The sequence below is a fragment of the Bison bison genome, unplaced genomic scaffold, assembly GCF_000754665.1.
Source record: "Bison bison bison isolate TAMUID 2011002044 unplaced genomic scaffold, Bison_UMD1.0 scf7180017864527, whole genome shotgun sequence".
In the NCBI taxonomy this organism is placed as follows: domain Eukaryota; kingdom Metazoa; phylum Chordata; class Mammalia; order Artiodactyla; family Bovidae; genus Bison; species Bison bison.
In genome coordinates this window covers 2,283,401-2,296,000 of record NW_011495078.1, presented here as the reverse complement: position 1 = coordinate 2,296,000, position 12,600 = coordinate 2,283,401, and the positions used below count along the sequence as shown (strand labels likewise).

Genomic DNA, 12,600 nt, shown 5'->3' with positions numbered 1-12,600 from the left:
GATTTGGTCAGGAAGACAAGCTATAGAATAAATACTCTTATTGCTCAATACTGAACGATCACAAACATCCATCGTTCATACCTGGCGGCTTACTATTTGTCCAGATTCTACAAAATCGTAGTTGAGTTAGCAGCCTTGAAGTCGTGGTAGAGGATCACTTCTCCAAAGTTAAAGAGTTTGCGGATGGCGTTTCTGCGTCCCTGGGCTGGGCTCTGAGAGTCTGCCTTCCTGACAAGCTCCCGCGGAGGCCGGGGCTGCCCACCTGCAGACCACACACTGAGCGGCAAGGTTCTTACTTTCTGCATCCAGCCATGTGTGACTACGTCCCTTAAGTTTTAGCTACTTAAAATTTTACAGTCAGCATCTGAGTTCCACCAGCCCCGTTCAAGTGGCCATTGGTGGTTGGTGGCCGTGGCACGGGGCAGTCCGGACAGAAGTATCTGGCTCTGGGCTTGATGCCAGGAATGAGCAGGAATCGTCTTCTCGGAGGCCCCGACCAGGGTGGAGAAAGAAGGAACTGTGTGTCTGTTTCCATAGGGAGCCCCTGGTAACGTCGGTCCCCCTGGGCCCAAAGGAATGAAGGGAGACTCCAGGACCATCACCACCAAAGGTGAGTCTCTGTGGGCGGCAGGTCTAAGGCCGTTCGCCCTCCGCTCGCCCTGGAAGGGTAGACTCACGCCGTGCTCCTCCCCCAGGTGAGCGGGGCCAGCCAGGCGTCCCAGGCGTGCCAGGGCTGAAAGGTAGCGACGGCATCCCAGGACCACCCGGGCTCGATGGGTTCCACGGACTCCCAGGCCCTCCCGTGAGTACCTCGGGGGGTGCGGGGAGCGGAGAGGGGGCTCAGCCCTCACCCTCGTCAGCCACGTTCTCACACACCTGAGCGTCGGAGGTACTCACCAGCACGACATCCTCCCAGCTCAACCTGTCCTCTTTTGATGAGCAGGAATCATAGTTTTTAAGGAAACAGTGATTAGGGTTGGAGCCAAGCCCAGAGTGAACATTTGAAAGAAAAAGCAGAAATAAACATTCCTCCTGCCATAATGTATCATGAGAGACCCGCCCCCTCTGCCAGCTGAAGATTCCTAGATGGAGGGGGGAACACTTTTTCCAGGATTGCTTGTAAAACACACAACTTCGCTTTTGCAACACACGCACACCCGTGTTGCAAGAGAGTGTGTGTGATAGAGGCAGAGCCCCCAGCCTCGTTTCTGCGGGAAGACGGAGGGCAGACAGCGAGGGGTGGGTGGCCGCGGACACCAGAGTCCTCCTCCCTGCTCTGAGCTCATCCCAGCCCGAGGAGCGGAGTGAACTGGACATGGGGGAGCTCTCTGCCTCCCGCTTCCGCTCTCCTGGTCCCACCATCTCTCGTTATCCTAACAAGCTCGCTGCTCTTTCTCATCCAAAGACTTCCTCCCGTTTACCACTGCACTGCCCCTTGGGAATAGGAGACCGGTAACAGGTGCTAAGTCCTAAAGATAAACTAACGTGTTCCTGCCCTGTTTAGCCAGATATCTGCCTAAGTGCTCTCTCAAAGAAATTCCTCCTGAGAATGAAGGTCCAAGCAGAGCTTGGAAAAGAAAAGTACTCAGATTCCCATCCTCTAGAGTCTTGTTCATGGCTGTTGTGACATCTGTCCTTTATTTCTGTGACCTGGCCAGACCGTGACTGGGGTTCTGTTCATCCCTGCTGTCTTTTGCCCCACGTCCATAACGCGGAATTTGAGCATCGAGGCAGCGAGCCTGGCAAGATGGCTGTCCTTGGTGCTTCCATGTGTTGTAAGAAATGCTCTGCATTTCTCACAGGGCGATGGCATCAAAGGCCCCAGAGGGGACGCAGGCCAACCAGGAGCCCCCGGCACGAAGGGCCTTCCAGGGGAGAGGGGCCCCCCAGGACTGGGCCTGCCAGGCCCCAAAGGCGAGCGCGGCTTCCCCGGCGATGCTGGATTGCCCGGACCACCAGGCTTCCCAGGGCCTCCCGGCCTCCCCGGCTCTCCAGGACAGATCGGTACGAGGGCCCAGGCTCGCCTCTTGCACAGTCGTGAGACACTCTGCTTCTGCCCCTGCTGCTCTTATCCAGCGTGTGTGGGCGGGGGGTAGGGGGGGTCACATGAGGTGCTTGCTGCTGCATCGGTTCTCAGCACACACGTGCGCCACCGGCCGCGGGGTCTTCCAGACCCAGTGCCGGCCACACCCGTGCTGGACGCACAGCGGCTGAGCGCTGAAGTTCAGAGACGGGCCTCCAGTGCCCCGCCCACCCCAGCCTTCCCACCACCACGCACCCACATGCACGCGCGTGCACACACAGATACTCTCCACTGTTGCACAATCGCCTCACCCTGTCGCTACGTCTCTCTCCCAGATTGTGACTCGGGTGTGAAAAGACCCATCGGAGCAGACGGACAGGAGACCATCCAGCCAGGTACTGTCACGACAGGACCCCTAGAAACTGTTTATAGAGTTTGTGCTCATGGAGAACGGCCGGGGGTCCCGCCGGGGGCACGGAGCCACCGACAGGGTAGAAACATGTGCGGACTCGCCTTAGAACCCAGGGCAGGGCCGGGGATGACCACCTGTCACCAAGTTGCCCCTACAGTACGAAGCCTCTGTTCACAGGGTCGGTAAGACTCAACGGATAAATAAGTGCTTTCTCACCCAGGACGTGTGTCTGTATGTGTATGAAGGACAGCTGTGCATTACTGACCCGTTAAATAGGGTGAGGATCGGGTCTACATGTGAGAAGACTTTGGTCCAGCCATGAATGAGTGCTTGAGAGAGCAGGGCGGATGGATATAGACAGGAGGCCCGGTGACCCTGGCTCCGTGGAGGGGCGGGGGCAGTCCAGAAGTGGACTCGGCTGCCATCAGACAGGTGAAGTCTCCAGCCGGGGGGCCTAGAAGCTGAGGAGGGGAGCCAGGCAGAGGGATGAGTCCAGGGGGCGCCTGCTCAGGATCTGAAGAGCAGAGCGCAGAGGGTGAGGTTTTCAGAGCTGAAGAGGCTGACAGGCCATCTGGACATCGGGGTGGCATCGGCTCGCCTGTGGGAGCCGAGGTCTGGGGCTGCCTCCCAAGATGCAGGCTAGGGTTGGAGAAGAGCATCAGGACCTGTGGGCCCCACCACGGGGTGTGCGGGTGGGTCAGGCACTCGGGCCAGGGTGCAGAGCGGGAACAGCACCCCCGGAGCTTCCAGGGGTCAGGCCAGTCTCGCAGCTGCAGGAAGGCCCTGGGGGTGTGGCTCTGCAGGCTGGAGGCCCAGCCCCCTGAAGACGTCCAGGGTCCTTTCTTTTGATGACCTGGGCTGGCCGTGTGTGCACCTCGGACCGCTCCTGTGGCAGAGGAGCCCACAGCTCCTCTCTGGCCATCAGATGGGGCCAAGGTAGGAGCCCTGCCGGATCCCAGGCTGACGGACAAAAGGCCTCTCAAAGAACCGCTGCCCCTGCACAGGTCCCTGGTCTGATAAAACGCCCCTGCGTGGTGTCCCCAGCCAGAGGCGGCCACCTCCAGGTTTCATCTACACAACCCAGCAGCAAGTCGTGGCCGGTTCTGAACATAATCAAAGTCACAGAGCAAATTTCAAAGTCTTCCTCCATCCCCTGCGAAATTTCCAGACAAAGAAAGGCATCCATACTGGCTGATGTGGATGGGGGGGCCCAGATGAACGAGGCTGACTTGCCCTGATGAGGGGTACCCCCCTCACCAGCATGGCCCCCGTTAGCCTCCAATGGGACTGCCTTCATTTGCATTTTATATTAACATTACGATTGCATTACACAGTGAAATTAAAGTTGTATCAGCATCAAGATTAATTGAATCATCAGATCACACTGATCGTTAAGTGGAAGCAGGTTTTCACGGCCGATGCTCTTGACCTTAGCAACGTCTGACGCCGTGAGGCTGGGTGTGGACAGTGGTTAAAACGGCCCTCTTCTCTCTTGGCAGGTTGTGTTGGAGGACCCAAAGGATCCCCAGGCCAGCCGGGTCTCCCCGGCCCCCCAGGTAATGGGAGAGCCCTTCCCGCCCTGCTCGCAGCGTCCCCACCTTCTCTGGCCCTCCTTCTCTGCCCCTGGTGGCCCCCCTGCCCAGACGTCCCGGGTTCTGGGTACAGTGCCGCACGCTGGCTGCTTCTGCGGGGGGCTGGCTTGCGCTCATCGTTGCAGGAAGCTAGTTGAACCCTGAGCCTGTCGTCCACACGGCTCTCCATGACCCTCCCTGCCTGAGCCCTGGAGAGGCCTGTCCGCCGTGGACCCCACACAGGCACCAAGGCTGCCGCCCCCAGAGTGGTGACCACTCCGGGGGGGTGGGCTCAGAGACAGTTTTCAGCGGGTCCAGGGGAAGCAGAGCCCAGAAGGTACACCCGTCAGGTGAGAAGAGAGGGGCATGAAGAGCACTCAGCTTCTGGTGGAGACCCAAGTTCCATTGCTGGTCTACACTGACCCTCAGTTGCTGAATGTAGACTGATACTCAGTTGCTAGTGTAGACCAACAGTTTCTGGTGTAGACCGCCCCTCAGCTGCCGGTGTAGACCGCCCCTCAGCTGCCGGTGTAGACCCACTCTCAGCCGCCGGTGTAGACCGCCCCTCAGCCGCTGGTGTAGACCGACCCTCTTTTGCTGGTGTAGACCCACCCTCAGCTGCCGGTGTAGACCGACCCTCAGCTGCCGGTGTAGACCACCCCTCAGCTGCCGGTGTAGACCGCCCCTCAGCTGCCGGTGTAGACCGACCCTCTTTTGCTGGTGTAGACCACCCCTCAGGAGCTGGTGTAGACCCACCCTCAGCTGCTGGTGTAGACCCACCCTCAGCTGCTGGTGTAGACCCACCCTCAGCTGCTGGTGTAGACCCACCCTCAGCTGCCGGTGTAGACCTCCCCTCAGCTGCCGGTGTAGACCGCCCCTCAGCCGCCGGTGTAGACCCACCCTCAGCCGCCGGTGTAGACCGCCCCTCTTTTGCTGGTGTAGACCCACCCTCAGCTGCCGGTGTAGACTGCCCCTCAGCTGCCAGTGTAGACCCACCCTCAGCTGCCGGTGTAGACCCACCCTCAGCTGCCGGTGTAGACCCACACTCAGCTGCCGGTGTAGACCGCCCTCAGCTGCCGGTGTAGACCGCCCCTCAGCTGCTGGTGTAGACCGCCCCTCAGCTGCCGGTGTAGACTGCCCCTCAGCTGCCAGTGTAGACCCACCCTCAGCTGCTGGTGTAGACCCACACTCAGCTGCCAGTATAGACCGCCCCTCAGCTGCGGGGGTAGACCGCCCCTCAGCTGCCGGTGTAGACCCACCCTCAGCTGCCAGTGTAGACAGCCCCTCAGCTGCCGGTGAAGACCGCCCCTCAGCTGCCGGTGTAGACCGACCCTCTTTTGCTGGTGTAGACCACCCTCAGCTGCCGGTGTAGACCGCCCCTCAGCTGCCGGTGTAGACCCACCCTCAGCTGCCGGTGTAGACCAACCCTCAGCTGCCGGTGTAGACCGCCCCTCAGCTGCCGGTGTAGACCGACCCTCTTTTGCTGGTGTAGACCACCCCTCAGGTGCTGGTGTAGACCCACCCTCAGCTGCTGGTGTAGACCCACCCTCAGCTGCCAGTGTAGACAGCCCCTCAGCTGCCGGTGTAGACCGCCCCTCTTTTGCTGGTGTAGACCACCCCTCAGCTGCTGGTGTAGACCGACCCTCTTTTGCTGGTGTAGACCACCCCTCAGCTGCCGGTGTAGACCGCCCCTCAGCCGCCGGTGTAGACCCACCCTCAGCCGCCGGTGTAGACCGCCCCTCTTGTGCTGGTGTAGACCCACCCTCAGCTGCCGGTGTAGACTGCCCCTCAGCTGCCAGTGTAGACCCACCCTCAGCTGCTGGTGTAGACCGCCCCTCAGCTGCTGGTGTAGACCCACCCTCAGCTGCTGGTGTAGACCCCCCCTCAGCTGCTGGTGTAGACCGACCCACAGTTGATGGTGTAGATCAACCCTCTATTGCTGGTGTAGACCAACCCTCAACTGCTGGTATAGACCGACCCTCTTTTGCTGGTGTAGACCGACCCTCACCTGCTGGTGTAGACCGACCCTCAGTCGCTGGTGTAGACCGACCCTCAACTGCTGGTGTAGACCGACCCTCAGTCGCTGGTGTAGACCCACACTCAGGTGCTAGTGTAGACCCACACTTAGCCCTGTCAGCTGCCAGGGGTGCTGTTTCTGGGCTGACGTTCCCTGGGCTCATCACTTCCCTGTTTCCTAAGAGACCATGTGGGGTCGGGGGCGGGCCTTGACCCCCTCTGTCCCTCTCCTGCTGGGGTCTTCTCACGGCTCTGATGTCTGTCCTGGTCTCTCTGGGTCATTTAGGTGCCAAAGGCCTCAGAGGAATCCCAGGATTTTCAGGAGCCGACGGAGCTCCAGGGCTCAAGGGTCTCCCGGGAGATCCAGGTCGAGAGGGATTCCCAGGACCCCCAGGTGAGTCGGGGTGGGACGCCACTCGGCCCCGTAGGTTCGGGGAAGGGCTGTGTACGATCTGGGTGCTCCAGCTCCATTGTCTTAACATTTAGAAACTGTCAACACATGCTCAAAGACAATTTTTGCTCGTCCTTGGGAAATTAAAAAATGTCTCTCTTTTCATCGCTGATCTTTTGTGGAAGAAACTTACAGATCTTGCATGGAAAAAAAAAAGACAAGTAGGCAGAAAGGTTTTTCTCTGGTGGCTATGAGACAGTCTAAGGACACGTAAAGTTACCCTCTCAGCCCTCATCATCGATATATGATCTGCTGATCACTCACTGGATACCACGCAAAGAACACCTGTGTTCTGCTGTTCATGGCATTGCCCGTCTGCACTGCAGTTTACAGCTTGTCTGAGTCAGCAGTTCAAACCATTTCACCTACATTTGACCCAGCAAAGCATCATGGGAGCCATTGAGTAGCTAAAAGAGCTTAAACATTGTAGCTGTATATGGAGGGAAATGAGCGTGCTTCCAGTAATGAATGGTGGGCAAAAGTTGGCAGTACCTGCCTGTGTGTCCACACACCCTGGAAAACGACTCAGTGACCCCAGACACAGCTGTCCCTTTGGGGTCCTGGCTCGGAGTGGGTGCGGGAGCCCAGCTGCATTACTTGGTACACAGAGGGCCAGGCACTGGGGAATCGTGTTATCTGAACAAAGCTATAGATGGTTTCACTGAGGGCCCCCCCCCGACCCACCCAGCCAAACATCCGCTGCAGGATCCCGGCCACATCCTCTCCTAGGCTCCCTGGAATCACTCTCACCACCCCGCACTGGTGAAACATCCAAACTCTCCTGCTTCTAGAAAGTTCTCAGTTGGAATGAAGCCTGCCTCCCAGGAGGTCCCCGTTGATTGTTCCTTGAGTCAGTGGTTCTGCTCCATAAGCACCCCTCACCCACAAGGGGAAACCATGGCCACATGCCCCATAGACATCTCGCAAGTGGGAGACCTGACACCAGGAATGCAAACATTTCTTTTTATGACTCAGTGTCTGTGCCCGCAGAAATCTCCCGTCCTTCCTTGACTGCTCTCCAGCCTGTCAGCATTCCTTTCAACCAAGCTCCAGGAACTAAAGAGAACATTCCAGATGTCTAGACTCACGCAGAACAGTGGATTCCTCACATGTAGACCCTTAGCAAACCTGTTCAGCAAAGAATAGCTGAACTGTGCCCCTTCCCTGTCCTGCACCCCGCCAGCTGGTCTACTCCTAAACTTACAGTCCAGGATCAGCCCCTGATGGGCCTTCTTCCTGGAGTCGGTGTCCCAGGCCACAGGGACCATGCCTTTCACATGTTGCTCCGTGATTTGCAGAACTAGGAAACCTGCCCCCTGTGTCTGTTAGCAAGGCCTTGGAGAGAAGCAAAGGGAAGTGTTTCCACATTTGCCGCCCACCTGGGATGTTGAGAAGTTACAGCTTTGTCCCTTTGGTGACAGCACGTGTGCTGAAGTGAGGTGTGAATCGTTTTGAGAGGATGCTAATTCATTTTTTTTTTCACAAATGATAACATTTTATTATAGAAAAAGCGTAAATCCCAAATACAGACTTTTGTAAACACTGGAAGGTGAGTAAGTGCAGCTTTAAATGTAAATACAAAACAAAGAGGCAAAACCTACAAGCATTTTGCCTTTAAGAGAAAATGTCACGCTGTCCTGCAGAGGTGATCCCGCCCCAGCACGAATGCAGCTTCATCTCCCATAAGGGCATCGTGGCATCAACCTATAGGACGGTTAGGATGCTAGTATGTTAATACCTTCTTGCCTTGAAAACGAAGGGGATTTGGGAATCACAGGCTTAAACTGCAGGAACTGGCCAGCGAGTCAGATGTGCCCTCATCAGACTGGAGGAGGTCACGGTGCTTGTGAAAGCCTGTTCCTCATTCAGACCTGCCCGCTGGTGTCCACAACCTCCCTGTTCATGACCCCAGACCCACGAATGCTGAGGGCTTCAGTCCAGGGAGCGCTGACCCGGCCGCCCCCTGGTCCACCGTAGCTACCACGCAGGGCTGGGGTCAGACTCGGGGAGGCAGAAGGACACCCCTGGGAGCCGTGTGGGTTCGAGACCAGAGACTCGGCAGGCGCTCGAGCTGACCCCCCACAGCAGGCCCCCGAGCCGACCCCCCACACCAGGCCCCCGCTGTCTCCGGTCTCTTTCTGGCGCTGACCTCTGTGCTGACCTCTGTGCTGACCTCTGTGCTGACCTCTGTGCTGACCTCTGCTTATGGGGACGCCCTGTGTTTCCTTTCAGGCTTCATGGGACCCCGCGGCTCCAAAGGTGCAGTGGGCCCCCCTGGCCTGGATGGACTCCCTGGCGCCTCCGGCCTACCGGGGCCAGTCGGGCCCCCAGGGGACAGGGGCCTTCCTGGAGAAGTGCTGGGGGCCCAGCCTGGGCCCCGGGGAGACTCTGGACTGCCTGGACGCCCCGGACCGAAGGGCCCTCCCGGAGAAAGAGGCCCGCCTGGCTTCAGGGGTGAGTCACGGAGGCAGAGGAGAGGGGGTGCTGGGCCACTGCTCCGAGGCTCCTGGCGGGGGTCGGGGTCGAGAATCCCTCCTGGGGGCTAGGGGAGAAGCCCAGGACCGCACGCGGGACCGTGGGTCTCCGTCCCACGTGTCCTCTTTGTTCCGGCGTTCCTTCAGAACATTCTAGAGCAGTGATCGCTATGCTGTGTACGCCGGGGGTCCCCAGCCGTTTTGGCACCAGGGGCCGGTTTCGTAGAAACAGTTCCTCCGTGGATGCGGAGGGGGGCTGGGAGTAATGGGGAGCCGCAGGCGAAGCTTCGCCCGCCCGCCACTCACCTCGAGGTGCGTGGTCCAGTTCCCCCCCGGCCACAGACTCGCACTGGTCCCAGACGGGCGGGAAAGGGTGTGCGGGCCCGCGGCTGCAGGACGGGTGCCGTCGGCGTGAAGAAGCCAGGGGTGGGCCGTGCTCAGAGAGGGCTTGCGAGGAAGACAGACGGTCTGGCACGCAGCTCAAGGTGTGGGTGCAAAAGGGACAGGTTTAGAGAACGTGACGGTCACCACCTCACCCGTGCATGTTCAGCAAGGCGGCAGGGTGCCCGTTGACTAGTGTGTGAACAAGGTACCCAAAGCTTTGTGTGTCCAGTTTATGCAAAGCGGGCCCTGAGAGCCCAGAGCGCAGACTTCCATGGGCTTGTGTTGCTGGAGCGGGTGGGGTGACCGCCAGGCCGTGTGGGATCTCCATCAGAGAGGCGTCAGCTGTTAGGGTATCAACTGTGCTGTCTTCAGCCCAGCGTCCAAGCCCAGGCTGACCGGGGCTGCCTCCGGGGTGGGACGTGACGTCCTCCTGCGACAGCGCTGAAGAGGAGCTGTCCCCTGCAGTGAGCCATGCGGGGCTGGCTTCATGGTCTCATCTCCCCTCCCGCAGGAAGCCAGGGCATGCCAGGGATGCCAGGCCAGAAGGGCCAGCCGGGCTCCCCCGGACTCTCAGGCCAGCCAGGACTGCCAGGGCCACCAGGACAGCACGGCTTCCCAGGAGCGCCTGGTCGGGAGGGGCCCTTGGGGCCCCCGGGCGCCCCCGGCTTTCAAGGTAAGGACCCACGCTCCCATGTAGTGGAGGGGGGACTCGGGTGTGCCCTAGGGAGCCCGCCCTGCAGAGCCGCCGGGGCTCTGAAAGCGCCGCACACGGCCCGGCTCGGGACAGGAGTTCATCCTTCTGCAGTCGGAGGCTGGAGCCCACGGTCACGGCGGCGGCAGGGCTGCTCCCTCCCAGGCCCCGTCTCCATGGTGCCGGCCGGCCGGCTTCTCCCCAGGCCCTCACAGGGACACCTCCTGTGCCGGCATCCTCATGTCTTCTTTCTATAAGGACACCCGTCATCCTGGCTTAGGGTCATCCTCGCAAACTCGTTTAATTAACCTCAGCCCCTTCTCTGAAGGCCAGCGCTGAATGCCGTCACATCCTGCGGTCTGGGGCTGGGACATGCGTGCTCTGCAGAGACACAGTCCAGCCGGTAACAGGTTCAGGACACGCATGTCACCAGACAGGAGGGTCCACCGCTCACACCTTGATGCTCACCTCTGAGGTCACACTTCCCAGCATCCTTCCCAGACAGTTTTCTAACCAAAACCTGTTATGGCCGAGGTCTCCAAGGTATCCTGAGAGGAGATCCCTCTGTGCGGCCAGTTCATCCTGTCTTATGTCCCTCCCCCTCCTGACAGGTCTGCCTGGAGACAGAGGAGAGCCGGGGGACACCGGCGTCCCTGGCCCCGTGGGCATGAAAGGCGGCTCTGGGGACAGAGGTGACCCTGGACAGCAAGGAGAGAGAGGTCACCCTGGACACCCCGGATTTAAAGGAGTGTCTGGAATGCCGGGTGCCCCGGGACTGAAAGGTGAGCGCAGAGCACGACCACGGGTCTGCCTGGGGCGGGGGGCAGCCCCGCAGGGTGGAGTGCCCGCCGGCTCTGGGCCCTGGGGACTGCGGACGCTGCCCAGGCTGGCTGTGACCGCTGTGCCAGTGTGTCTACTTACCACGGTGGGGCGGGGGGCGGTGTCTGAGGAGCAGACCTTACTATCTGCGAGGGGCACTCCCCCGGGAGAAGGGATTCAGGTCCGGAGGCTGGCTGCTGAACAGACACCGCAGCAAAGAGAAGCGCTTGGTCCCCAGCCTAGACGTCCCTGCTCGAGTGTGAGGCGGGGCCCCTAGCTCTGTTCTCTGGCCTTTGCAGTGCTGGCACCAGGCTGACTCCCGGGACCTCTTTCTAACCCGGTAGAAAGACCACGGAGCGGTGACTTCCAGTTTCCTCCTTTGTGTCCACTGGCAGTGGCCTTGCGTCTGGTGCCCGATGGCCCACAGGCTGACTCTGCCCTCACGGCGCAGACGGTCCCCTTAGGAAGTGCTGAGAAGCCCTACTGAGAAACCATACTGAGGTTGAGAGTCTCAGCGCCTCACGCAAGTCAGAGGGGCTGCTGCACTGACCATCTGTGCCTGACCCAGCGTGTTTCTTGTTCTCTCTGTAGGGGCCAGGGGCTCCCCCGGGATGGACGGCTTTGAAGGCATGCTCGGCCTCAAGGGCAGACCTGGGCTCCCAGGAATCAAAGGAGAGGCAGGGTTTTTCGGAATTCCAGGGCTGAAGGGCCTGGCTGGTGAGCCGGGTGTGAAAGGTATGTCCCCTCTCAGCCAGACTGAGACTCCCTTTCAGCGGGGCCGACACTGCTCAGAACAGTGTCCCAGGAACCACACACTAGACACCATTACAGAAGAAACTAGCTTCAGGAACTTGGTCCCTGCCACAGCGCACTGGCCGTGTAATAAGGGAGCGCCCCTAGCCAAAGGACACTTGAGAACCAAACTGACCCGGCTGTAAGAACCAAAACATCCTGAGAAATGCACCCCAGGTATATTCTGAAGGGCAGGAAGCACCTTTGGTGAAAGAGGGACACGGCAGTCCAGGTGGACAGATCCACTCCATGCAGAGAGACGATGACCCCCAGGAGGGAGCCTGGACCAAGCCCCAGGCCCACCCCAGTGGGGAGACGGTGACCCCCAGGAGGGAGCCTGGACCAAGCCCTGGGCCCGCCCCGTGGGAGGCGTGAGGAAGAGTGTTCCCAACAAGCTGTGTTTCCATGACGTTTGTTCAGACACGCTTGTTCTGAAAGTGTCATCACCGTCTCTAAAATTACTGAGTTATTAATAACAAGCGTGGATGGGGATGCAAAGACCTGGAGCCTCAGACCCCGCTGGGGGGAATCTCACCGGGTTCGGCCCGGGTGGAGAAGCTGGCGGTGCCTTAGAAAGGCAAACAGAGTTACCTGGCAAATCTCCTCCCGGGTGTGCCCTCCTGGATGAGAGCTGAAACAGGTCCACCCAGAAACTCGTGCACGAATTTCATGGCAGAGTGCTTCACACAGCAGCCCCAGCCAGAAACAGCTCCCACAACCACCACAGATAAGGAAAGCGTGGCCTAGCCGTTGGGGGATACTGTTCACCTACGAAAGAATTAGCCTCTGACACATACTGCAACAACACGGATGAAACCTGAAAACACCGCGCCACGTGTTACCTGCTTCCGTTTGCTGAAACGCCCAGAACGGGCCAGTCCAGAGGCAGGAAGGGGGCGGCGGTTTCAGTTGCTGAGAGGGGAACAGAGGCGGGGCTGCTTGTGGGCGCAGAGTCCTCTGGGGATAG

At 59.5% G+C, this 12,600-nt stretch overlaps 1 protein-coding gene across 1 annotated transcript in view; it reads left to right on the top strand.

The window, feature by feature from the left end:
• COL4A2 (collagen, type IV, alpha 2) overlaps positions 1-12,600 on the top strand; it is a 160,525-nt gene that overhangs the window by 132,634 nt on the left and 15,291 nt on the right. The window contains exons 23-32 of the mRNA XM_010831462.1: positions 538-610; positions 696-802; positions 1,803-2,004; positions 2,359-2,418; positions 3,935-3,991; positions 6,309-6,416; positions 8,706-8,927; positions 9,843-10,004; positions 10,634-10,804; positions 11,433-11,576. Coding sequence (XP_010829764.1) covers positions 538-610; positions 696-802; positions 1,803-2,004; positions 2,359-2,418; positions 3,935-3,991; positions 6,309-6,416; positions 8,706-8,927; positions 9,843-10,004; positions 10,634-10,804; positions 11,433-11,576 — 1,306 coding nt within the window. The remainder of the gene's footprint in view (positions 1-537; positions 611-695; positions 803-1,802; positions 2,005-2,358; positions 2,419-3,934; positions 3,992-6,308; positions 6,417-8,705; positions 8,928-9,842; positions 10,005-10,633; positions 10,805-11,432; positions 11,577-12,600) is intronic.